The sequence below is a fragment of the Schistocerca nitens genome, chromosome 7 (assembly GCF_023898315.1).
Source record: "Schistocerca nitens isolate TAMUIC-IGC-003100 chromosome 7, iqSchNite1.1, whole genome shotgun sequence".
Classification (NCBI taxonomy): Eukaryota; Metazoa; Arthropoda; class Insecta; order Orthoptera; family Acrididae; genus Schistocerca; species Schistocerca nitens.
Genome location: NC_064620.1, coordinates 22,121,322 through 22,148,607, shown reverse-complemented (window position 1 = coordinate 22,148,607; position 27,286 = coordinate 22,121,322). Strand labels below are relative to the sequence as shown.

Sequence of the window (27,286 nt, the reverse complement as noted above, 5' to 3'; positions counted from 1 at the left end):
TAGCCACCATCGGCAAGGTCCATGGTTCATGGGGGGGGGGGGGGGGGGTAGTGATTATTACACAAATATATAACAGTATGTTACTAACCCCGTGAAAGTTATACACCATTCTTTGTGCGTGTGATGGCTGGCAGCTACGAGTCTACGAAGGTTACTTACTGAATGAAATACATACCAGTTAATAAATTAAGAAAATCGATCTGAGACAAGTTAGTCACTTCAGTTACCTCGAAAATATTATAAGTTACCTGAATGAACGGGACACTGACAAGAAACTGTAGACATATCAAATAATATGCGGATCAGCCTCAACAGAACACTGAGAAAAAGTATTATAAGGTAATGGCCACCCCAACTGCTGTTCGGAAGTGAAACTTGGACAACCACTAAAACGCAAGGAAGTAGAATACAAGCAGCAGGAATGGTATTCCTAAGAGGGTTCAAGACAGACTAAGAATCGAAGAGCTTGGCCTGTATGCTGTAAATGAGACAAAGTCGACAAAGCTAGCTAAAACATCTAGAAAAAATTCCAAATTCTTGAGTACCATAACAGTCCTTAAATTTCAGACTTGTAGGTACAACACCCTTAGAGAGACCAAGAAATAAATGACTGGATATTTAGTAGGCGCATCAGGCCTGTGGCCAACACCATGATGAAAGAAGAGGAAGATGAAGAAGCAGTAGAGAAGAAAAATCTGTTGAGTTGCTACTTGGTGAACTCTATACAACAAGTGTGCCTCCTTCTAATAGCCGAAAACCTCTGCGTCCGAAGGAAAGATAGATGTAACACTTGTGTTGCTCAATGTCCAATCTGAATTTCTTGAAGACTCGGTTTCATATATGTTTGCCACATCAGCATTTCAATACCCTCCAACCCATTCCTCCTTCATCTTGTTCTTTTTCGTCCACTTAGTTTGCTTCCTCCTAATTCACACCCCCTGTTCCAGTTTCATTTTCCTTTCAGCTGTCTCAAAATTCGCTTATTTGACAACGGCGCTCATGCCACGCGTCCGAGATACCATTCCTTAGTAATGGCACCATGGGGGACGGAGCAGTGCGACATCCGAGCGTCGAGTCATGGTTCTGCCTGTTCAACGCATGTCTCGTAGTGCTGTGTGGAACACGAGAGTCCCCTGACACACTAGCGTGCAGCGGCAGAGCGTGGTCTCAACGAAGGGCGCATTTTAGATTTTGAACAGTTAGTTTTTGTACTCTTCCCATAAGTCCAGAGAGTGTGACATCACACAATAGAAGGAAAAGAAATCAGTCAACAGGACAGCAGTTGCCATCGAAGTTGTTCCTGAAATGTAGCATAAGTGCATATCCCTCAATGCGCAAACAGTAGACGGAAGAGACTGTAAGCACACTACCGTAACACCACTTCATATCGAGCCAAAATGATATTTCCTATTTGCCTATGCAATTCTGCAATCACTCCCAGAACTGGTTGGGGACACTCTCACACGTACACTTGCAATTCTTTCGCTATATTATCCCTCCACGCGATCGGATACGTGAGCTCAAGATTCAAGAAAGGATTAATTTCTACAGGATCTCTTGACCCTGGTCTCTTGATCAGAAGGCGACAATTGAGCGTCTTGTTATGGTTGCTTCGGCTAATAACGTGAATATTTAATGAGACTGTAGAATAACGTTACTGTGAATTTACGTTTACTGACTGTAAACTACAGTTAACGTCTTGGGCACCCACCTCAGCGTGTTAAGTCAGAATGACACTGCACGCGGTGACGCAACGGCAGGGGTTGTGGAAGCATCCAGAACTCTGTAGCGGGTGAGAGTCGTTGCTGTTGGTTGGTTCGTTGCTTAAAAGGGGTGAGACGGGACCAAACTGCTTGGTCATCGGGCCCGCGGTTGAGTCGCCGCCACCTGTGTACACAAGCTGAAGGCAGACGGCTCTGAAAAGGAACATTCACCTGCGTAAGATGAAACAGCTGACTCCCTAGCTCTTGGACGGTTCGTGTAGTCGTGACAGAGGACGGTGCCTGTCATGAACTCTCGATATCCACGGATTTCAACGATTGTGAAGAGAGGTGCATCCCATTGCGAGGACAGTGCCATTTCTGCTTCGTAATGTAAGACACCAAATGTACTGTCTGCGTCTGACCGCGGTGATTTTGAACTGCCTTCAGTTAGGCTACGAGTATGTTGTATATTTACCACCACTGTGATATGATAGCATTCAGGATCGTAAGTCAACTGCCCATTTCCTTAGACGATCAAGCATGCACTAACATAAAGCCGCAGTGGTAGCAGCAACAGAGGCAGCCCGAGACAACAGAAATACCATGCTCTTCCTAGGACACTCGGGTTGTGGTAGTGGACTCGAGCGTAAAGGTTCGGATACTGTCGGCGGAAACCATTATCAACTACGGCGACAGAAGCAGTCCACAGTTTCCGGGCATAAAATTCTGCATCGAGGCTGTAAGCGCCTTCATTCTCTAATGAATCAACGGTGTTCTTTTTTTTTTTTTTTTTTTTTTTTTTTTTTTGGTCATCAGTCTACTGAGTGTGAGTGGTTTGATGCGGCCCGCCACGAATTCCTTTCCTGTGCTAACCTCTTCATCTCAGAGTAGCACTTGCAACCTACGTCCTCAATTATTTGCTTGACGTATTCCAATCTCTGTCTTCCTCTACAGTTTTTGCCCTCTACAGCTCCATCTAGTACCATGGAAATCATTCCCTCATGTCTTAGCAGATGTCCTATCATCCTGTCCCTTCTCCTTATCAGTGTTTTCCACATATTCCTTTCCTCTCCGATTCTGCATAGAACCTCCTCTTGCCTTATCAGTCCACCTAATTTTCAACATTCGTCTATAACACCACATCTCAAATGCTTCGATTCTCTTCTGTTCCGGTTTTCCCACAGTCCATGTTTCACTACCATACAATGCTGTACTCCAGACGTACATCCTCAGAAATTTCTTCCTCAAATTAAGGCCGGTATCTGATATTAGTAGACTTCTCTTAGCCAGAAATGCCTTTTTTGCCATAGCGAGTCTGCTTTTGATGTGTTAGAGATTTCCTATTTTGGATGGCACGAGAGTAAACCGCTTTTTGGAAGGTGTGTTATGCACGTACACCTCATTTGTAGCGTAATACAGATCAATTGCATAGGCGTACACCGTACCGATGGCGATAGAATGTGTATGTAGGCTGTTTAGGTTTTTATGTTGGTAACACCACGTAGCGCTCTGTATGAAAATCGCTGACTGCGCTGTGTGCAGTCTGTGGCTGGTTGGACTCATTGTTCGAATATCCGCTTGTGTAGTGTTGGGTAGTTGGATGTGAACAGCGCGTAGCGTTTTGCAGTTGGAGGTCAACCGCCAGCAGTGGTGGATGGGGAGAGAGAGGTGCCAGAGTTTTGAGGGGTTACTATAAGCGGACGATCTGGACGTGTGTTCGCCAGAAAAAGGAAATTTGTAAAGATGGATGTCGTGAACTGACAGATGTATATATGATGACTTTTGAACGTTATTAAGGTAAATACATTGTTTGTTCTCTGTCAGAGTCCTTCATTTGCTAATTACGCCTATCAGTAGTTAGTGCCTTCAGTAGTTAGGATTTTTATTTAGCTGGGAGTATTGGCGCTCGCTGTATTGCAGTAGTTCGAGTAACGAAGTATTTTGTGAGGTTAGTGACTCAAGAAAGGTATAGGTTATCGTTAGTCAGGGCCATTCTTTTGTAGGGATTGTTGAAAGTCAGACTGCGTTGCGCTAAAAAATATTGTGTGTCAGTTTAGTGATGATCGGAATAAGTAAAGAGAGAACTGTCTGAGTACGTACAGTTTTACTTAGCTGTCTCTGTATCAAATAACGTAAGAGTTTTTCCAGCATTTTCATTCATATTTTTTCTGAGGGGACGTTTCAAATGTCACAAGAACACAGTTCATCAGTCATCTACTTTTGCGTCAATTCACAGATCAGCCATATATTCCGCAGTTTCACGCAGTTTCCATACTGTACCTAACGTTTCACTACGATATACAGGTGGAAAACGAGCTAAATAATGTTCCACAAGTTACTCCGACACTTGCCTAGTTCTGGAAGTATTTGGTCAAATTACTCAGATATCCTTAACATAGTTCCATGTACAGGGTGTTAGGTATACGAGTGTGGATATTGTGATCATTCGTAGCTTAACATGTGCCCACATTTTCTCAGTCTACCCGAAAATGCACAGTGGTAGCTGTACCGCTAACCTGGGAATCTCCCCATCGCACACTCCCCGTATTTAGTGGCAAGAGGATCCAGTGAACAGCCCATCAAAAACTGAACACAGATCCGGCATGAAAACTGGAAGAAAGTTTACTGAACCGTGACAAAAACAGGCGAAGTAGGAACAGTGAACGGTCGAAGCACAAAGAGTGCAACATAGAACAGAGCAAAAATCGTACGGCGTTGCGCTTAAGTCGTCACGGTACTAAGCAGGCGAATCTCCCTGGTGCCAATATTTTTTTCCGCAGTCGTCCCGCTATGACATGATACACTGATGGACGCTCTTGCGCTAACTCATCGTGTGCAGTGCCCTGACCATAGCTTCTTCAAGGTGGCGGCGAGAAAGAGATGTGGGCTGTGCCTTGAGACGATTCGCCATTTCCTGGCGCTCTGGCGAATACGGCATCATAGTACGAGGTGCATTCAAGTTCTAAGGCCTCCGATTTTTTTTCTAATTAACTACTGACCCGAAATCGATGAAACTGGCGTTACTTCTCGACGTAATCGCCCTGCAGACGTACACATTTTTCACAACGCTGACGCCATGATTCCATGGCAGCGGCGAAGGCTTCTTTAGGAGTCTGTTTTGACCACTGGAAAATCGCTGAGACAATAGCAGCAGGGCTGGTGAATGTGCGGCGACGGTGAGTGTCTTTCATTGTTGGAAAAAGCCAAAAGTCACTAGGAGGCAGGTCAGGTGAGTAGGGAGCATGTGGAATCACTTCAAAGTTGTTATGACGAAGAAACTGTTGCGTAACGTTAGCTCGATGTGCGGGTGCGTGTCTTGGTGAAACAGCACACGCGCAGCCCTTCCCGGACGTTTTTGTTGCAGTGCAGGAAGGAATTTTTTCTTCAAAACATTTTCGTAGGATGCACCTTTACCGTAGTGCCCTTTGGAACGCAATGGGTAAGGATTACGCCCTCGCTGTCCCAGAACATGGACACCATCATTTTTTCAGCACTGGCGGTTACCCGAAATTTTTTTGGTGGCGGTGAATCTGTGTGCTTCCATTGAGCTGACTGGCGCTTTGTTTCTGGATTGAAAAATGGCATCCACGTCTCATCCATTGTCACAACCGACGAAAAGAAAGTCCCATTCGTGCTGTCGTTGCGCGTCAACATTGCATGGGAACATGCCACACGGGCAGCCATGTGGTCGTCCGTCAGCATTCGTGGCACCCACCTGGATGACACTTTTCGCATTTTCAGGTCGTCATGCAGGATTGTGCGCACAGAACCCTCAGAAATGCCAACTCTGGAGGCGATCTGTTCAACAGTCATTCGGCGATCCCCCAAAACGATTCTCTCCACTTTCTCGATGATGCCGTCAGACCGGCTTGTGCGAGCCCGAGGTTGTTTCGGTTTGTTGTCACACGATGTTCTGCCTTCATTAAACTGTCGCACCCACGAACGCACTTTCGACACATCCATGACTCCATAACCACATATCTCCTTCAACTGTCGATGTATTTCAATTGGTCTCACACCACGCAAATTCAGAAAACGAATGATTGCACGCTGTTCAAGTAAGGAAAACGTCGCCATTTTAAGTATTTAAAACAGTTCTCATTCTAGCCGCTGGCGGTAAAATTCCATCTGCCATACGGTGCTGCCATCTCTGGGACGTATTGACAATGAACGCGGCCTCATTTTAAAATAATGCGCATGTTTCTATCTCTTTCCAGTCCGGAGAAAAAAAATCGGAGGCCTTAGAACTTGAATGCACCTCGTACGAGGGCAGTTCAATAAGTAATGCAACACATTTTTTTTCTGAAACAGGGTTTTTTTTATTCAGCATTGAAATACACCAGGTTATTCCCCAATCTTTTAGCTACACAACACTATTTTTCAACGTAATCTCCATTCAATGCTACGGCCTTACGCCACCTTGAAATGAGGGCCTGTATGCCTGCATGGTACCATTCCACTGGTGGATGTCGGAGCCAACGTCGTACTGCATCAATAACTTCTTCATCATCCGCGTAGTGCATCCCACGGATTGCGTCCTTCATTGAGCCAAACATATGGAAATCCGACGGTGCGAGATCGGGGCTGTAGGGTGCATGAGGAAGAACAGTCCACTGAAGTTTTGTGAGCTCCTCTCGGGTGCGAAGACTTGTGTGAGGTCTTGCGTTGTCATGAGGAAGGAGAAGTTCGTTCTGATTTTTGTGCCTACGAACACGCTGAAGTCGTTTCATCAATTTTTGAGGAGTAGCACAATACACTTCAGAGTTGATCGTTTGACCATTGGGAAGGACATCGAACAGAATAACCCCTTCAGCGTCCCAGAAGACTGTAACCATGACTTTACCGGCTGAGGGTATGGCTTTAAACTTTTTCTTGGTAGGGGAGTGGGTGTGGCGCCACTCCATTGATTGCTGTTTTGTTTCAGGTTCGAAATGATGAACCCATGTTTCATCGCCCGTAACAATCTTTGACAAGAAATTGTCACCCTCAGCCACATGACGAGCAAGCAATTCCGCACAGATGGTTCTCCTTTGCTCTTTATGGTGTTCGGTTAGACAACGAGGGACCCAGCGGGAACAAACCTTTGAATATCCCAACTGGTGAACAATTGTGACAGCACTACCAACAGAGATGTCAAGTTGAGCACTGAGTTGTTTGATGGTGATCCGTCGATCATCTCGAACGAGTGTGTTCGCACGCTCCGCCATTGCAGGAGTCACAGCTGTGCACGGCCGGCCCGTACGCGGGAGATCAGTCTTGCTTGACCTTGCGGCGATGATGACACACGCTTTGCCCAACGACTCACCGTGCTTTTGTCCACTGCCAGATCACCGTAGACATTCTGCAAGCGCCTATAAATATCTGAGATGCCCTGGTTTTCCGCCAAAAGAATCTCGATCACTGCCCGTTGTTTGCAACGCACATCCGTTACAGACGCCATTTTAACAGCTCCGTACAGCGCTGCCACCTGTTGGAAGTCAATGAAACTATACGAGACGAAGCGGGAATGTTTGAAAATATTCCACAAGAAATTTCCGGTTTTTCTAACCAAAATTGGCCGAGAAAAAAAATGTGTTGCGTTACTTATTGAACTGCCCTTGTACATTCCCGGAGATGGGGGAAGTAGAATTCTTGAGTCCGTCGCCGCCGCACCTCTTCCTCCCTTCCATAAGCAATCAAGGCCTTGCAGAGGGCAGGCCCTGCACAGACACCCACCAAGTTAGAGCAGACTGGTAGGCACCACGGCTTCGACGACAAGCTGTCCACGTGCTCTCGATGAACTGCCGCCATCCGGTAAATATAGGTGGATAATGTTCAGTTTCCATGGTCCACGTCCGCGCCACACCCTTAGCCGGCAAAGATTGATGGTGCAGACATATGCGTCATGGTCAGAGAGCGCAACGGGCCAGACTTCAGCAGCCTCCACCCCACTAACAACATCGCGGGAAATGTAAATTTATTTATTTATTTCATTTCATTAACCGTACAGAATAACCCACCGCCTTGAAATTAAGGTTGGTCATATGCTTCTGAATCTAACAGCAAAGACTTCTCATTGTTACAAACTTAAAAATTATATAAAGAACATCGCGTAAACACGATCAAGGCGGATCAAAGAATAGATAGTGAAATGAGTAAGCCCCTGACGATAGCCATAAACATGCTCCCAAGAATCCACTAGGCTGAGGAGCTGGAGAATTGTCGCTAGCGCCGCGTATGGGGAGTGGCGTGATAGTTGAACTTCGGGTGTCTGGATGCAGTTGAAGTCGGCTCCAATGATCAATGCATCCTGGCGACGCAGGAAGAGAGGCGTGACTGTCTCTGAGATGGAGGGGGGACGTTGGCGACCCGAACCAGATGGCGCATGGACATTGACGATCCTGACGCCACTAAATGTAGGAGCCGTACCTCTGGCATCAGGGAGATAGCCAACTGCATTAGCGAGGATCGCCACCTCAATACCAGTAGAAGAAGCATGAGAGACATGTGCTGTAAAACCATCTGGAGCAATCGGGAGAGCAGAAAGTTGCATCGAGCACCTCCTGAAGGAGAGCAATGTTGTAAGATGTGTAGGAATAATTAATATTTGTCATTTTGGAAAGAATTGTGGTATCAGGGAATGTTTGCACCAAAGTATTGTTGACGGGAGACACCGCACATTGATATAATTTTTAAAAAGGCGGGAGTGACCGCGTATGAATACATTTTAAGAAAAGAGCGGGATAGACCGCGCATTGATACATTTTGTAATGGTAGCAGGGATTGTCTGCACCAGAAAGCATTGTTGGCGGGAGAGACGGCACTTTAACGTTCGTAGGAAGTCAGTGGTAAGCGTGATGTGAAGCGAGTCGGTAGCAGGTCTGAAGCGAGAGGTTGAGAGGAGCAGTGTGCCTGCCAGCCGCTAGCTACGATTTACAAGAGATTATAAACGGCTGTACAGAGACATCAGCTAACTATTATCATAAGAGGAACTAATATTATTGAATTATTTTTTGAGAAACTCAGGACTATTGAAGGTATGTTTGCGGAATGATAGTTGTAAGATTATTGTAAAAAGTAAGTCCCATTTGAATGTTTGTAAAATCATTTCATTACCAACAGTAAATATTTCAAGAATCGTTTTCAGAATATAATTAATTTTTGCCAGCAATGTTGCATTACTGATTATAATCCATCCCAAAGACCATCAACTTAAAACTTTTCAAACTTTTATTGTTGTCAAGAAATAGTTTAACTATGAATTACGTAACTCTGTCAAATTAATTAAAGAACGTCAGCGTCGCTATTAAAGAATAACGTCAGCTTTGCTATTAAAGAATAACGCCACCTTTGGTAATAAATACTGCCACTTGTTATGACAGTCCACCAGTAGCTAACATAGTATAGTAAAACAGAATAAGTATAGTCATGTCGCAGTTCGATGTAGCAATCAGATGGCGATCCAGTAACTGTATAAAAGGTAAGGAAAAATTTTTGGTTATTGCAAGTAACGGCTAAGGGCCACGACGACGACACATTGTATGTTTCGTGGAAATAATCAGCAAATTACTTTTAATAAGCAGCATTTAAATTTGTACGTGAAGATCGCACTTATTATTATTGAGAAAGAGAATTAATTTCAAAGGGAAGATTTCATTTGTTACTATTAAGCAAGAGATAGAAATGCTAAGGGAACGTTTCATAGATTATTGTAGAAGGGAAGGTTGCGTAACGAAAGAGACGGGAAGGTTTCAATGTCAACGACCGCATGTCATGAAGTAGAGCTACAGGGTGTTTCAAAAATGACCGGTATATTTGAAACGGCAATACAAACTAAACGAGCAGCGATAGAAATACACCGTTTGTTGCAATATGCTTGGGACAACAGTACATTTTCAGGCAGACAAACTTTCGAAATTACAGTAATTACAATTTTCAACAACAGATGGCGCTGCGGTCTGGGAAACTCTATAGTACGATATTTTCCACATATCCACCATGCGTAGCAATAATATGGCGTAGTCTCTGAATGAAATTACCCGAAACTTTTGACAACGTGTCTGGTGGAATGGCTTCACATGCAGATGAGATGTACTGCTTCAGCTGTTCAATTGTTTCTGGATTCTGGCGGTACACCTGGTCTTTCAAGAAAGACCCCACAGAAAGAAGTCACAGGGGTTCATGTCTGGCGAATAGGGAGGCCAATCCACGCCGCCTCTTGTATGTTTCGGATAGCCCAAAGCAATCACACGATCATCGAAATATTCATGCAGGAAATTAAAGACGTCGGCCGTGCGATGTGGCCGGGCACCATCTTGCATAAACCACGAGGTGTTCGCAGTGTCGTCTAAGGCAGTTTGTACCGCCACAAATTCACGAAGAATGTCCAGATAGCGTGATGCAGTAATCGTTTCGGATCTGAAAAATGGGCCAATGATTCCTTTGGAAGAAATGGCGGCCCAGACCAGTACTTTTTGAGGATGCAGGGACGATGGGACTGCAACATGGGGCTTTTCGGTTCCCCATATGTGCCAGTTCTGTTTATTGACGAAGCCGTCCAGGTAAAAATAAGCTTCGTCAGTAAACCAAATGCTGCCCACATGCATATCGCCGTCATCAATCCTGTGCACTATATCGTTAGCGAATGTCTCTCGTGCAGCATTGGTAGCGGCGCTGAGGGGTTGCCGCGTTTGAATTTTGTATGGATAGAGGTGTAAACTCTGGCGCATGAGACGATACGTGGACGTTGGCGTCATTTGGACCGCAGCTGCAACACGGCGAACGGAAACCCGAGGCCGCTGTTGGATCACCTGCTGCACTAGCTGCGCGTTGCCCTCTGTGGTTGCCGTACGCGGTCGCCCTACCTTTCCAGCACGTTCATCCGTCACGTTCCCAGTCCGTTGAAATTTTTGAAACAGATCCTTTATTGTATCGCTTTTCGGTCCTTTGGTTACATTAAAGCTCCGTTGAAAACTTCGTCTTATTGCAACAACACTGTGTTCTAGGCGGTGGAATTCCAACACCAGAAAAATCCTCTGTTCTAAGGAATAAACCTTTTTGTCCACAGCACACATGCACGTTGTGAACAGCACACGCTTTCAACAGAAAGACGACGTACAGAATGGCGCACCCACAGACTGCGTTGTCTTCTATATCTTTCACATCACTTGCAGCGCCATCTGTTGTTGTAAATTGTAACTACTGTAATTTCGAAAGTTTGTCCGCCTGAAAATGTACTGTTGTCCCAAGCATATTGCAACAAACGGTGTATTTCTATCGCTGCTCGTTTAGTTTTTATTGCCGTTTCAAATATACCGGTCATTTTTGAAACACCCTGTAGTTTGTGGCGTACGCGAACGGTGTTGACATTTACCATGCCCATGCAATAAATCTGTAAAGTTGCCATCGCCAAAAAGATGAGCGATTCAAACACGGGGGAGCACCGGGAAGTCCCTGTTACCCCACGTGGAAGGCTACATCACTCTGACAGGGAGGCAGAACGTCCATCATCAGCAAAGACGGCGTCGGCCCAGGAGAAAAACGTGTCTGCGGGATGGTTCAGGTGCGCCCACATATTGCTTCAGACACGAAAGGAAGGCAACCGCATCAGACGCTGGCGGGGAAAGGTCGGTGTCCGGAAGATGGAGACGGGAAACGATGTCGCGCCGTCAGTCTAAATGACAGGGCAGCGTACCACCATTAGCAGGGTCGTCATCTTGTGCAGACTTCCGAAGGACGCAGTCATCGGAAGGGGTACGGCGTTGTCTCTTCTGTTTCCTCGGCGACCGTTGCTCCCTAACAAGCTGTTCAGTGTCGGATGGCGGCCGGCTATCGTTCGACATGTGGCCAGATGTCAGAAAAGTGGAGATAATTACTTTATGGGAGTGCTAGTGATCAATGTGTTACAAATATTTACTATTAAAAACAGTCTTGATCACGATTTATTTAGCAAGGTGACCGGTTTCGACCACTTCTGTGATCATCTTCAGACCATTGAGTAGGAACCTCTTTCTGTTGCAGAATCGCTACTCATTCTGTTGATTCTACAACAGAAAGAGGTTCCTACTCAATGGTCTGAAGATGACCACAACAGTGGTCGAAACCAGTCACCTTGATAAATAAATCGTGATCAAGACTGTTTTTAGTAGTAAATAAAGTGGAGATAGGTAAAGCGCCATGTTCAACAACCATCGTTCATTTACATTGCGTCCGGCGAAAGTGTGGAAGAGACAGGCAAAACGTCCATCGCAGGTGGCATAGCAGCCAGCACCGCCGCAGACACGTAAGCCAGAGGTAACACAGTGGACCCACAGGAAGTGCGACGTCTGCTATCGGCTTCTGGACCAGTCTACGTCGGACACATTCGGAACGGACTGGCCTTCCCGACATAACGGGAATAGGTAAGCGGCTGCCCATGATACATGACGACAGCCCTGCTGACGGCAATAGTAGGAAGGCACGTGTTTCAAACCACTGACGACACGGTGTGCTTCGAATGTCTTCCACGTTTCAACCACATGACTGACAGCGTAGCCGTAAGGTTTAAAGGTGGCCTCCACAACGTACGACGGTACTTCATGAGGGAGTTAGAAAACCCGCAACGTTCGGAGGCCAAAACCAGTGTTATCCACCACGACACTCCCTATATGTCCCTCAGAGTATCAGAACTTGAGACCGTTAGTGTGGCGCCGCACAACATCGGCGCACAGTTCGTCATTCGCCAGCTTTGTGTACGCAGTAGTTCTTTCAAATATGCTATAGGCTGACCTGAAGATTTGCTTTCGCTCTATTTCGCGTACCTGTTCTACAGTCAACTCGTGGTTAGCGTTTCGACGTTCTTGTTTCCAGCATAAACAGACAAATATACTGATTCTTTTTTCAAAACTTACTTATTTAGCGTTTTCTTAATTTTAACGTATTGATTATTCACACCGTGACTTTTGCCAAACATTAGGGTAAAGAAGCCATTGCAGTCAGCATTGAAACCACTGATACACTTGTACACTGCGTCTTTATAGCCAAGAAGCATATCAAAGATCATTATTTTTTTTTTAGTTAATGGTTTCGGTCAGTTATTGACCATCTTCGGACTTCATACCATGATGGCAGGCGGTGACCAGGACCGGAGCAGCCATTAGAGAACTCCACGAACGTCAACTTTTGTTGACTAGCACTGGGCGAAAGGCCATACCTAGACAAGAGAGGTCTACTAGTTACAATTAAATCATTACAATGAAATGAATACTCTTAGCTGCATACACGCGTTGATAATCGTCAATGGGGACAGTTGAAAATGTGTGCTCCGACCGGGACTCGAACCGGACACCTCCTGCTTATATGGCAGACGCTTTTTTGTTCTTTGTTGATCTCATTTTGTTCCATATTGCTCATTGTATTTCTTCGAGTCGGACGTCCCGTAACACCCGTTCAGGCACTTCGTTGATCCGTTCGTTTTTTTTTTTTTATTATTACAGAGGGCAACTAACTCTCTGACCGAACACGCTGAGCTACCGTGCCGGCAATCCATCTGAGCCACCGAGGACACAGAGGATAGTGCGACTGCAGGGAATTATCTCTGACACGCCTCCCGTGAGACCCACAAAAAAATGGTTCAAATGGCTCTGAGCACTATGGGACTTAACAGCTGAGGTCATCAGTCCCCTATAACTTAGAACTACTTAAACTTAGCTAACCTAAGGACATCAAACACGTCCATGCCCGAGGCCTGATTCGAACCTGCGACCACAGCGGTCGCGCGGCTCCACATTGTAGCGCCTAGAACCGCTCGGCCACTCCGGTCGGCTGAGACCTACATTCCCAACTTATTGTCCCACACTATATTCGTAGTGCCCCTGCCCATTACACTCATTACTCGCTGCTTTACCGATTCCCGTAAGAGTTGGGGTACTGTTTGTGCATTCACACAGAAGATATATTGTACATGAAGATGGTATCTATTCTTTCGGACATGTCCGAAAGAACAGATACCAGCTGTGACCGTGCAGCTCGTTAGAATGAAATTACAATTAAATCAATACAATGAAAAGAATACCGTTCCTGCATACAGGCGTTCATATACGTCAACGGGGACAGTTGAAAATGTATGCCCCGACCGGGACTCGTTGACGTATATCAACGTCTGTATGCAGCTAAGGGTATTCATTTCACTATATTGATTTAACTGTAATTTCATTCTCACGAGCTGCACGGTCACCGATGGTATGTGTTCTTCCGGTCATGTCTGAAAGAACAGATACCATCTTCATATATACAGACCGGCCATTTGACCATCTTCTGTGCCAATGCACAAACAGTGCCCGAACCTTTACGGGAATCGGTAAAGCTGCGAGTAATGAGTGTAATGGGCAGGGGCACTACGAATATAGTGTGGGACAATAAGTTGGGTATGTGAGTCTCACGGGAGGCGTGCCAGAGATAAGTCCCTGCTGTCGCACTATTCTTTGTGTCCTCGGTGTCTCATAAGGATAGAGCGTCTGCCATGTAAGCAGGAGATCCCAGGTTCGAGTCCTGGTCGGGGCACAGATTTTCAACTGTCCCCGTTAACATATATCAACGCCTGAGTGAAGCGAAGGGTATTCATTCTATTGATTTAATTGTAATTTCATTCTAACGAGTTGCGCTGTCAACGATGGTATCTGTTCTTCCGGACATGTCCGAAAGAACAAAAAATGGTTCAAATGGCTCTGAGCACTATGGGACTTAACATCTGAGATCATCAGCCCCATAGAAGTTAGAACTACTTAAACCTAAATAACCTAAGGATATAAAATCAAATGTCCAAATGTGTGTGAAATCTTATGGCTCATAACTGCTAAGGTCATCAGTCCCAAAGCTTACACACTGCTTAACCTAAATTATCCTAAGGACAAACACACACACCCATGCCCGAGGGAGGACTCGAACCTCCGCCGGGACCCCTAAGGACATCACACACACTCATGCCCTAGGCAGGATTCGAACCTGCGACCGTAGCGGTCGCGTGGTTCCAGACTGAAGCGCCTAGAACCACTCCGCCACACCAGCCGGCCCGAAAGAACAGATACCATCTTCATATATAAGTCTACTGCTATCAAACAAGCTGCAAGTTGAGGAAGAAATTTCTGAGAGTGAACGTTTGGAGTACAGACTTGTATGGTAGTGGGACATGGACTGACGAATGGAAGAAAATCGAAGCACTTGGGGTGTGGAGCTGCAGAAGAATGGTGAGAAGTAGGAGGACTGATAAAGTAACGAATGAAAAAGTTCTCCGGAGAATATTCGAGGAAGGGGGTATATGGGAAACACTGACAAGAAGAAAGGATGGGGCGGTAGCATATCCTTTACATGACGAAATAGCTTCCATGGTACTACAGGGAGCTGTAGAGGACAATAACTGTAGAGAATGACAGAGATTAGAATACATCCAGCAAATAATTGAGGACTTAGGTAGCAAGTGCTAATTTAAGGTGAAGAGGACGACAGAAGAGAGGAATCCGTGCCGTCAAACAAGATGAATTTAAAACACTTTTGTCACGCAAGCATAGGAGCCAACAAAATATCCTACGATTTTACAACTTTATGTGAATCTAGTTGAAATGATTCACAGTGCAGCTCTTTTCTTGTTTATAAAACAAGGCAACTAAATCAAGGCAAATACCGACAGTACTTCCATGAAGTTTTTAAAAGATGATGGCCTGTACGTATAGTACAATAACGAGGTAAATGGAAATGCCGTGTGGCTAGGGCCTCCCGTCGGCTGGTGCTAGTCTTCGGCGATTTGCGTGTCGATGGGGACGAAATGATGATGACAAGAACAACACAACACCCAGTCCCTGAGCTGAGAAAATTTCCGACCTAGCCGGGAATCGAACCCTGGCTGTTAGGTATGACATTCATTCGCGCTGACCACTCAGCTACGGCCTTGAGAGAGCCAGTCCTGACAAAACTCTACCATCTGGTGAGCAAGATGTATGAGACAGGCGAAATACCCTCAGACTTCAAGAAGAATATTATAATTCCAATCCCAAAGAAAGCAGGTGTTGACAGATGTGAGAATCACCGAACAATCAGTTTAATAAGCCACAGTGCAAAATACTAACACGAATTCTTTACAGACGAATGGAAAAACTAGTAGGAGCCGACCTCGGGGAAGATCAGTTTGGATTCCGTAGAAATACTGGAACACGTGAGGCAATACAGACCTTACGACTTATCTTAGAAGAAAGATTAAGGAAAGGCAAACCTACGTTTATAGCATTTGTAGATTTAAAGAAAGCTTTTGACAATGTTGACTGGAATACTCTCTTTCAAATTCGAAAGGTGGCTGGGGTAAAATACAGGGAGCGAAAGGCTATTTACAATTTGTACAGAAACCAGATGGCAGTTATAAGAGTCGAGGGACATGAAAGGGAAGCAGTGATTGGGAAGGGAGTTAGACAGGTTTGTAGCCTCTCCCCGATGTTATTCAATCTGTATATTGAGCAAGCAGTAAACGAAGCAAAAGAAAAATTCGGAATAGGTATTAAAATCCATGGAGAAGAAATAAAAACCTTGAGGTTCGCCGATGACATTGTAATTCTGTCAGAGACAGCAAAGGACTTGGAAGAGCAGTTGAACGGAATGGATGGTGTCTTGAAGGGAGGATATAAGATGAACATCAACAAAAGCAAAAAGAGGATAATGGAATGTAGTCGAATTAAGTCGGGTGATGTTGAGGGTATTAGATTAGGAAATGAGACACTTAAAGTAGTAAAGGAGTTTTGCTATTTGGGGAGCAAAGTAACTGATGATGGTCGAAGTAGAGAGGATATAAAATGTAGACTGGCAATGGCAAGGAAAGCGTTTCTGAAGAAGAGAAATTTGTTAACTTCGAATATAGATTTAAGCGTCAGGAAGTCAATTCTGAAAGTATTTGTATGGAGTGTAGCCATGTATGGAAGTGAAACATGGACGATAACCAGTTTGGACAAGAAAAGAATAGAAGCTTTCGAAATGTGGTGCTACACAAGAATGCTGAAGATAAGGTGGGTAGATCACATAACTAATGAGGGGGTACTGAATAGGATTGGGGAGAAGAGGATTTTGTGGCACAACTTGACCAGAAGAAGGGATCGGTTGGTAGGACATGTTCTGAGGCATCAAGGGATCACCAATTTAGTATTGGAGGGCAGCGTGGAGGGTAAAAATCGTAGGGGGAGACCAAGAGATGAATACACTAAGCAGAGTCAGAAGGATGTAGGTTGCAGTAGGTACTTGGAGATGAAGAAGATTGCACAGGATAGAGTAGCATGGAGAGCTGCATCAAACCAGTCTCAGGACTGAAGACCACAACAACAAACTCAGCTACCAGGAGCGGACAATAACGAGCTAACTATATCATTGATCACCATGCTAGGGACAAAATTCACGGACGTCCCCTATCAACCAGTCTGCGAGCGAAACGAAGTAGAAAATTCATTATTATATAAAATGACACAATGCATTCAAAAATGGCTCTGAGCACTATGGGACTCAACTGCTGAGGTCATTAGTCCCCTAGAACTTAGAACTAGTTAAACCTAACTAACCTAAGGACATCACAAACGTCCATGCCCGAGGCAGGATTCGAACCTGCGCCCGTAGCGGTCTTGCGGTTCCAGACTGCAGCGCCTTTAACCGCACGGCCACTGCGGCCGGCCACACAATGCATTAATTGAAGCATTCAACAAGAGTATCAGGATAGTCAATTCTCATTCTCAGGTCATTTTGAAGTTGATCAATGAACTGAATTCAAGTTCTGATGAACTGAAAAAAGCAAAAGAGACTGTATCAAGGTGTATAGTGTTCCAAAGTGTAGAGCAACTGGTCGACAAAATGTAAAGTCACTGAAGTGCGCAGGGCTGTCTCAGCGAAACTGCGATTGCTGAGGTGATGACACATGGAAAGAGACCAGTCATTCAGAGAAGCGTTGAGACCCGTTATTAAAACTATTGAAGAACCCCTGAAAGCAAATTACTCTAAAAAAGTACTGCTGACGATTTCATTAAACTTCACAGTGATACTTGGGTGGGTGGAACATACAGTGTACGCAGAAGAAAACATACATGCTGAATACTTAATCTATAAGTTTAACCAATAAAGCAGTACAGATCAGTTATACAGAATTTGAAAGAATGCCTAATTTACTGAACTTAATATTCCTGACAACTTCAATTCTCCTCAGGTATTCATCGGAAGACATAGAGACATGTGGTCAAAATTCCCATGTGACTGAAGTATGTAACACACAGTATAGATGTAAACAGAAGTCCCTAACTATTGGAAATACAAAAACGTTATTGAGCCAGCGTTGGAGGGCATACGAGGACTGCATTGTCGAAACTCAGTGCAAACAAATCAATTATTAACTTCCGCAGTAGATATACTATGACGAACCCAAAGAACTAATTGAAGGATTACACCTGTTTACAGCAGTGGCCACAGCCAGCGATACGGCACTTTCAAATTATATCATTTCAAAAATTTCAGAGCTTCGTTAAAGACATATAACTGAATAATCTTTTTTAAGCCGGCCGCGGTGGCCTAGTGGTTCTAGGCGCTCAGTCAGGAACCGCGCGACTGCTACGGTCGCAGGTTCGAATCCCGCCTCGGGCATGGATGTGTGTGATGTCCTAAGGTAAGTTAGGTTTAAGTAGTTCTAAGTTCTAGGGGACTTATGACCACAGATGTTGAGTCCCATAGTGCTCAGAGCCATTTTTTAGTCTTTTTTTTAATTTTATGCTTGGAAGACTTATGGCAAGCGGGTCTTGTACACATGAGACAATATTCATGGGAGAACAGAGGATACAAATATATTTTAGTGGTCATCGATAGGCAGTAAAAAATTGTGTAGGACACACCGGTGAAAAAAAAAGATCAGAAGGTAAATGGGGAGATGATTGAGCAATTTGCTTGAGACAAGGACAAATCGATTCCAGGCAACATTCAAGCAGACAATCCCAAAGGGAAAATGCGATATGATTGATCAGCTGCTGCAGACGGGAACCAATCGACCCGAGTAAACCTTCAAGCAGACCCATGGTAGAAGTAAAATACAGAAATGATTGATCAGCTGCTGCTGACAAGAACCAATCGATCCCAGGAAACCTTCAAACCGACTGTGGCAGGAAGTTTTGTAGCGCCTACTTCAGTAAGCTAATTGAATCGTTTGTCATACACTACCAATCAGCACTGTCAGGTGAGGGCAAGTATTCTAGACTGTTAGAACAAAATGATAAATGCTTCAGTGTGGATGCGTCTGAATCTTCACGGATCGTATAACTGGGCAGATATATTTCATTTTTATTGTTTGGTTCACAGTTTGGCTATACTGGTCAGTGGTTTGTGGAAGGATATCTGTCCTCCCACTAATCGCTGACCAATATAGGCAAACTGTGAACCAAACAACAAAACTAAAACCAACTGACATTCTTGATAATAGGCTTCTGCATACCGTATATAGTCTTATTCAAATGGTAGAACCAAACAAATTGAAAATTTAACGTAGGTTCTGTAGGTATGTTTTCGCCAATACAAATCTGCATACGTCAAATCATACCGACTTTACTTCCCAATACAGAAATTTACAGTTTGCAAGGTGTAAAAACAAAGTAACATCTTAAAGGATACTAATAGAGCTGAAATACACTCCTGAAAATTGAAATAAGAACACCGTGAATTCATTGTCCCAGGAAGGGGACACTTTATTGACACATTCCTGGGGTCAGATACATCACATGATCACACTGACAGAACCACAGGCACATAGACACCGGCAACAGAGCATGCACAATGTCGGCACTAGTACAGTGTATATCCACCTTTCGCAGCAATGCAGGCTGCTATTCTCCCATGGAGACGATCGTAGAGATGCTGGATGTAGTCCTGTGGAATGGCTTGCCATGCCATTTCCACCTGGCGCCTCAGTTGGACCAGCGTTCGTGCCGGACGTGCAGACCGCGTGAGACGACGCTTCATCCAGTCCCAAACATGCTCAATGGGGGACAGATCCGGAGATCTTGCTGGCCAGGGTAGTTGACTTACACCTTCTAGAGCACGTTGGGTGGCACGGGATACATGCGGACGTGCATTGTCCTGTTGGAACAGCAAGTTCCCTTGCCGGTCTAGGAATGGTAGAACGATGGGTTCGATGACGGTTTGGATGTACCGTGCACTATTCAGTGTCCCCTCGACGATCACCAGTGGTGTACGGCCAGTGTAGGAGATCGCTCCCCACACCATGATGCCGGGTGTTGGCCCTGTGTGCCTCGGTCGTATGCAGTCCTGATTGTGGCGCTCACCTGCACGGCGGCAAACACGCATACGACCATCATTGGCACCAAGGCAGAAGCGACTCTCATCGCTGAAGACGACACGTCTCCATTCGTCCCTCCATTCACGCCTGTCGCGACACCACTGGAGGCGGGCTGCACGATGTTGGGGCGTGAGCGGAAGACGGCCTAACGGTGTGCGGGACGGTAGCCCAGCATCATGGAGACGGTTGCGAATTGTCCTCGCCGATACCCCAGGAGCAACAGTGTCCCTAATTTGCTGGGAAGTGGCGGTGCGGTCCCCTACGGCACTGCATAGGATCCTACGGTCTTGGCGTGCATCCGTGCGTCGCTGCGGTCCGGTTCCATGTCGACGGGCACGTGCACCTTCCGCCGACCACTGGCGACAACATCGATGTACTGTGGAGACCTCACACCCCACGTGTTGAGCAATTCGGCGGTACGTCCACCCGGCCTCCCGCTTGCCCACTATACGCCCTCGCTCAATGTCCGTCAACTGCTCATACGGTTCACGTCCACGCTGTCGCGGCATGCTACCAGTGTTAAATACTGCGATGGAGCTCCGTGTGCCACGGCAAACTGGCTGACACTGACGGCGGCGGTGCACAAATGCTGCGCAGCTAGCGCCATTCGACGGCCAACACCGCGGTTCCTGGTGTGTCCGCTGTGCCGTGCGTGTCATCATTGCTTGTACAGCCCTCTCGCAGTGTCCGGAGCAAGTATGGTGGGTCTGACACACCGGTGTCAATGTGTTCTTTTTTCCATTTCCAGGAGTGTAGTTGGTATTTTTACACTAAAGAATTACAGAGGGACAGTGAACCAAACATTCCTCGCAAAGAACACCTCACAATGAGTTGGGGGAAGAAGGCCTTGTTCAATGGTTTGGCTTCGCTTCATCGAAAAACTGTTGGTTGGATGCGAATGGGTTGTTATAAAATAACGTACACAAATCTCAATCCATGCAACAGCACAACATCCGTAACAATAAACGCATCATCAGTAGTAGTGTTCTCAGCAATCTACCTGCATAGCCCCTGATATGGCTATAGCCGACCAGAAATGATGTTTCAAGAAGTACTCAGTTGTGGCGTTACGGGCATATGTGTACTAGATACGGTCTCCAGACAGCATGGTATTGCATGCAAAGCTTAATATTCCCTAGGACGTCACATGACGGACTGAATTGAGGCTAACAGAGTTTCTAGAAAACCTGGAACATTAGGTGGAATCTTCTTGTTAATAATTCCAACAAGAATTACACCACTATCTACCAGAAGCCATGTTGTTGTTGTTGTTGTTGTGGTCTTCAGTCCTGAGACTGGTTTGATGCAGCTCTCCATGCTACTCTATCCTGTGCAAGCTTCTTCATCTCCCAGTACCTACTGCAACCTACATCCTTCTGAATCTGCTTAGTGTATTGATCTCTTGGTCTCCCCCTACGATTTTTACACTCCACGCTGCCCTCCAATGCTAAATTTGTGATCCCTTGATGCCTCAGAACATGTCCTACCAACCGATCCCTTCTTCTAGTCAAGTTGTGCCACAAACTTCTCTTCTCCCCAATCCTTTTCAATACCTCCTCATTAGTTACGTGATCTACCCACCTTATCTTCAGCATTCTTCTGTAGCTCCACATTTCGAAAGCTTCTATTCTCTTCTTGTCCAAACTGGTTATCGTCCGTGTTTCACTTCCATACATGGGTACACTCCATACAAATACTTCCAGAAATGACTTCCTGACACTTAAATCTGTACTCGATGTTAACAAATTTCTCTTCTTCAGAAACGATTTCCTTGCCATTGCCAGTCTACATTTTATATCCTCTCTACTTCGACCATCATCAGTTATTTTACTCCCTAAATAGCAAAACTCCTTTACTACTTTAAGTGTCTCATTTCCTAATCTAATCCCCTCAGCATCACCCGATTTAATTTGACTACATTCCATTATCCTCGTTTTGCTTTTGTTGATGTTCATCTTATATCCTCCTTTCAAGACACTGTCCATTCCGTTCAACTGCTCTTCCAAGTCCTTTGCTGTCTCTGACAGAATTACAATGTCATATGATCTAGAATTTTCAACGTTATTAGAAATACAATGCATACCTCTGTGGTCATTTCTGTCTCATATTCATCCTGACATCTGCGAAAATGATATGAAGTAGCAGTGTAAACTCTGACTTTAATCCCTAATTTATGGCTCTGGCTCTGAGCACTATGGGACTCAACTGCTGAGGTTATTAGTCCCCGAGAACTTAGAACTAGTTAAACCTAACTAACCTAAGGACATCAGAAACATCCATGCCCGAGGCAGGGTTCGAACCTGCGACGGTAGCGGTCTTGCGGTTCCAGACTGCAGCGCCTTTACCCGCACCGCCACTTCGGCCGGCCCCTAATTTATGCGGTGTGCTCTCTCAGACCGCGCAAAAATTTTCGAACTCGTTCTCTAAGGTGAGTTCTGGCGGAATGCTACTATACTCCCACTACACTAGTTAAATCGACAACCCTACAACGTTTTTCTGTACGTTCCATTATCACTTTCCTTGTTCACTGTTGATACGTGTCACTGAGATGTACTGGGATCTGCTAGACTACACGTCTTTAACTACGTAACTGTTTTCTTCAGTGTAGTACAAAATAAGTTCGCAGAAACGTGTCAGTTTTAACGATCTTAAGTTTCATGAAGTTGGTGGTCGGTAGAGGAAAATGTCAGTGATACAGATTAGGAAATAGACGATAAAGGCGACGATTTTGCAGTAGCTAGTGATCACAGTTCTGGTAGCAGAGGATCATTCGGAGGAAGTTCAGGACATTTATGATGGGGACCTTTCTGTTTCTCCTGTACAATGCTGGAAAGTTATTTGAAATCAAATGTGTTCTGAGTGGTCACGAAAAAGGTGTAGACCCCAGCATTAAATGTCAATTATGCAGACTTCGTTTTTATACCTAGCGCGGCGATCTCTATGTGCAAGTTCGCAGTTGAGCGTCCCACAAACCAGTCTTCATTATCATCATCATCATCATCATCATAGATTTGAAAGTTTAAATCCTGGAATTTTGTATCATCTGCCAGTTTGATTGCTACAGTGATACAATAACTTTTCAGGATGTAAAATTCACGTTTCTAACAGTTATTTTGTGTGTACTGTATAAAAGATTCCATGAAAGTGAGTGATTTTGTGTGGTAAAAAGTTAAAATATGACAGGCTTTATTTAGTTTAATCAAAACTACAAGGAGCACTTAAGCGACACTTAAATAATTTTAAAAATAGATTTTATATAACTTAAATGAAAAATCTGAAATGATTTGCGCTATAAATATCGGTTTCACTGTAGGGTTCTGAGACCTCAGCTCGTATTACACATTACTTAAGAATTATGAACGCTATCTTCAGTGCTACATCCAAATTACACTCACCCAGTAGAATTAAGCAAAAGGGCTTGTGGTACTGCGTCGACACAATTCGAAACATGCAAAGTATAGTCTGTTTCATCTAGTACATCTTGGAACTAGCAGAGCTGTACAAATACCTCACATTCATGACTTAATCTTATATATTAAAATAGGTCATACCAGATTCCGAATCACGAGCATACCTCAATGTACTTAAGATGGAAATGAGAATGACCAAGGACGTAATAGACTTTATATCAGAAAGTTCTGTAATAGCACTAGGTTTCTCAAAGGGTCGCATATCAAAATTCATGTCGCATGCAGTGTTGCGACGAATTCATATCTTAACGACAAACAGATTCACGTAGTCTACAGATTCTTCTCTACAATCGGTCCAGGATGTAAAATTGTAGAGACACCGAGCAACTCCGTATACATCTCACTGCTGTCCAAACAAAAGATCGTGTTGAGTTGAATACTGTTGACCAGGATGGACACCTCAGAGTTTCGTGTTGAAGAAGTCTCGACACGGCTCCATCTGAAGTATGATCGGCATGCAGTATAAAAATCACCACACACAGCCGACAATATATCGCGTTACATCGGAAACACGACTTGATAACACCAAAGAACCTTTAATTCCTTAAATTGCTGGGCTTCAAACCATACATGAACAGTGATGTCACTCAACACAATCACCCTAGTCGAATGTGCTCAACAAATCGTTCGCCAGCAACAGTTCTGAAGCAGATCTTTGGCTTCAGCAACATTTGATAACAATGATGGTTTCTGGACTGTGATGAAGCGCAAAGCTGCTTTAAACATGCCCCGCAACGTTTTTCTATACTTCGAGGGAAAATTTATGAGAGAGGGAGATGGAAGCTCTACAGCAACATCTTGTCATGCATGGAACGAATTCACTTTTCTTATTCAGGAAATAAGACATCTGAATCATTAAAAAAGATTTTCCCCTTCAAATTCAGACTTTAACGGAGTAGCAAAGTTAGCTTATGAAGAAACCAGGATGAGGAGACAAATACAAACGATACATTGCACAATGCTCATAGGATTCGTCGAAGACTGAAAGTAAAATAAGAAGTTATTTTAGAACAAAGTGGAATGGACAGCAATGCGTCTGTACTTGGAGATGCCAATCCTAAAGCCATACCTCATATTAGTACAAAGTGGAACAGACAGTAACGCATATATAAAGGGAGATAACAATCCCGGAAAGAATAACAGTGTGGTTGGCAAATTAATGTTAAGAATGCTTAATATCTCTGTAGCGGAAAAAGAATTTTTCGAACTTTTAAAAATACTTGGCGCTGGCATTCAATTGTTATTAAATTTGAGGTCTTGGAGAAGCTGTTCCAGTGTACTCTAGTTCTTAATACATCCTGACAACTAGGACTACTAAGTACACTTCTCTTTAAAACACTTTAGATTATCATACCTACACTTCAAACAAATAGGAAAGTGAATCTGAAATGCCATTCAAGCGAATATGACAACTGTAAATTAACATACCCTGAACTTTAAATTAATTCGCAACTCTTCGCTGTCCAATCACATTAATGTGACTACCTGTCAAAAGCCAGAACATCAACCTTTTGCAGTGCGGACTACTGTGCCTTATGCAGCAGGAGAGTCAGTGAGGTTCTGGGAGTCACCAACAGGGACGTGAAGCCAAGCCGATTCCAGTGCTTTGGCCATCTGCGGTAGGTTTCTCGTCGATCCATGGCGTACAGCCTGATCGAGGTGGTCTCACATATTCGAGACTGTGTTTATATCTGGAGAGTTTGATGGCCAGTGAAGTGTGGTAAACCCATCGTGGAGCTCCTCAGACCAAACACGTACACTGTGAGCTACGCTAAGCGTTGCTTTGTCCTCTTGGTAGATGCCGATGTGATGAAAACAAAACGCATGTAAGGGAGCACTTGATTCCCAAGGATAGTTGTGCTGGTGTTGGTCCGTTCCAAAATGATGACACCACTAGGTACATTCCCAGACCGTAATATTCCCTCCTTGCTAGCTTTCAGACGTTACACTTACTACGCGTCAACGACTATCTGTCCTATGTAGCGGCCGGCCGGAGTGGCCGTGTGGTTCTAGGCGCTACAGTCTGGAACCGCGAGACCGCTACGGTCGCAGGTTCGAATCCTGCCTCGGCCATGGATGTGTGTGATGTCCTTAAGTTAGTTAGGTTTAAGTAGTTCTATGTTCTAGGGGACTGATGACCTCAGATGTTGAGCCCCATAGTGCTCAGAGCCATTTTTTTTTCCTATGTAGCGTAAGACGTGATTAACCTGAAAATAATGGAAGTTCAGTAGCGGTATCGGCGTCCAAATTCCAGCCCCCATCGCCGATGAACAGTTGTAAGAATGGGTGAATGAACCATCCGCTTACTGGGGAGGCTAAAGCGCTGCAACATTTTCTGAAAGGTCATTGATCAGTTGGTAGTCCTTGGCAGAGCTGGACATTTAGTAGTTCAACAGTTGCGCGTCTGTTCACATTCACCCATTCACGTCTCTGCAGCAGTCATCTACCCCGTCATCTGTGGGCTGTGGCGCCCACACCTGCTTCGGAGACATTCAAATGGCGCCATTCTGTCTTGCACGGTATAGTTTAACCATGGCGGCATGTGAACAGTTTATTAACTTAACCATTTCGGAAGAGCTTCCATCATTGGCCCGAAAGTCAAGATAAATAGCTCTGTTTTTGCATTAGTGCAATGACTGTACTGTTTTCCATGGCACCCCGATACACTTCATATCCCTCCATTGCTCATGCTCACACTTGCTCTCTGGTAGCGGTTACACAGTGGCCATGCTAATTTGACTGGACTGTGTACCCATATGGCAACTTTCAACAATACTGGGTTCATTGCCTGTAGACTGTTGTTCGAATATGTTTGTAAGTCTTAAACAGCGAACTATGAGCTTGAATAGAGTGAGCGGTGGTTGCTGTACGCGAAGGAATTTAAGAAGTTATCTCCGATTGTCGTTATAGACTGCTCGAAATAGAATGAGATTGTGAAGACCGAACTGACTGATGTCTGTGTTTTGAAGGCTTTTAAAACTTTTCACCATGCAAAGGAGCATTTGCGTTAATACTGTGTGACTGCATTCTTAACTACTCCTCATGTGTCTGCACATGTGTAAGTGTGTGTGTGTGTGTGTGTGTGTGTGTGTGTGTGTGTGTGTTTGTGTGTGTGTGTGTGTTGTGCGCGTATGTGTTTTGTATTCTTTCTGATTTTTTTAAATTTTCTATGATCTCTGAATGTTGATTTACCATTTATAGATTTCACAAGCAGCAGTGCCTACCCCATCGACATCATCACCGGCTGCTTCATCACTCAGACTTTCACGAATGGCAGTATCGCCACCTCTACTGTCAGCCTGCATCACCATCGTTCACACCGCAACTATCTACTTTTGTATCACTGACATGTTTTTTGGGTCTTACAAGTTAGTAATTGTGACGATCGTCCATCGGCCTGTGGCAGCCTCTCAGCCCATTTTCTTAGTGAGGCTGATTATCGGGTATATCATACGATATTGTCTACGAGTGTTTTGGGGTGATTTGGGGCACGACAAAATTTCCTCACGTAAATAATAGTGTCATGTATCAGGTCCTACCCCTTTCCTCTATGACTACAAGTTTTGAATTGGAAACATTCCAAGGTCGTAATTGTTCTGCAGTATACCACCACAAAGTGTAGCACTACACTATGCTGTCATTTAACTCTTCTGTCACAACCACATGTTGTTTCTAAAAACTCCATTATACATCCACATGGCGGTAACGCCATGTTATTGTGGGACACCTCAATTGTTGAGCGGTTTGCGAAACGTACCATGACTGTCGTTCTCATCGTTTTTCGAAATGCCAAGAAAGAGATT

The 27,286-nt window shown here is 44.6% G+C and overlaps 1 protein-coding gene across 1 annotated transcript in view; it reads left to right on the top strand.

The window, feature by feature from the left end:
* The window catches only part of LOC126195237 (uncharacterized), a 155,120-nt gene extending 128,290 nt beyond the window's left edge, over positions 1-26,830 (top strand). Inside the window, exon 3 of the mRNA XM_049933763.1 lies at positions 26,685-26,830. Within this exon, the coding sequence (XP_049789720.1) occupies positions 26,685-26,830 (146 nt within the window). The remainder of the gene's footprint in view (positions 1-26,684) is intronic.
* Positions 26,831-27,286: the final 456 nt, after the last annotated feature.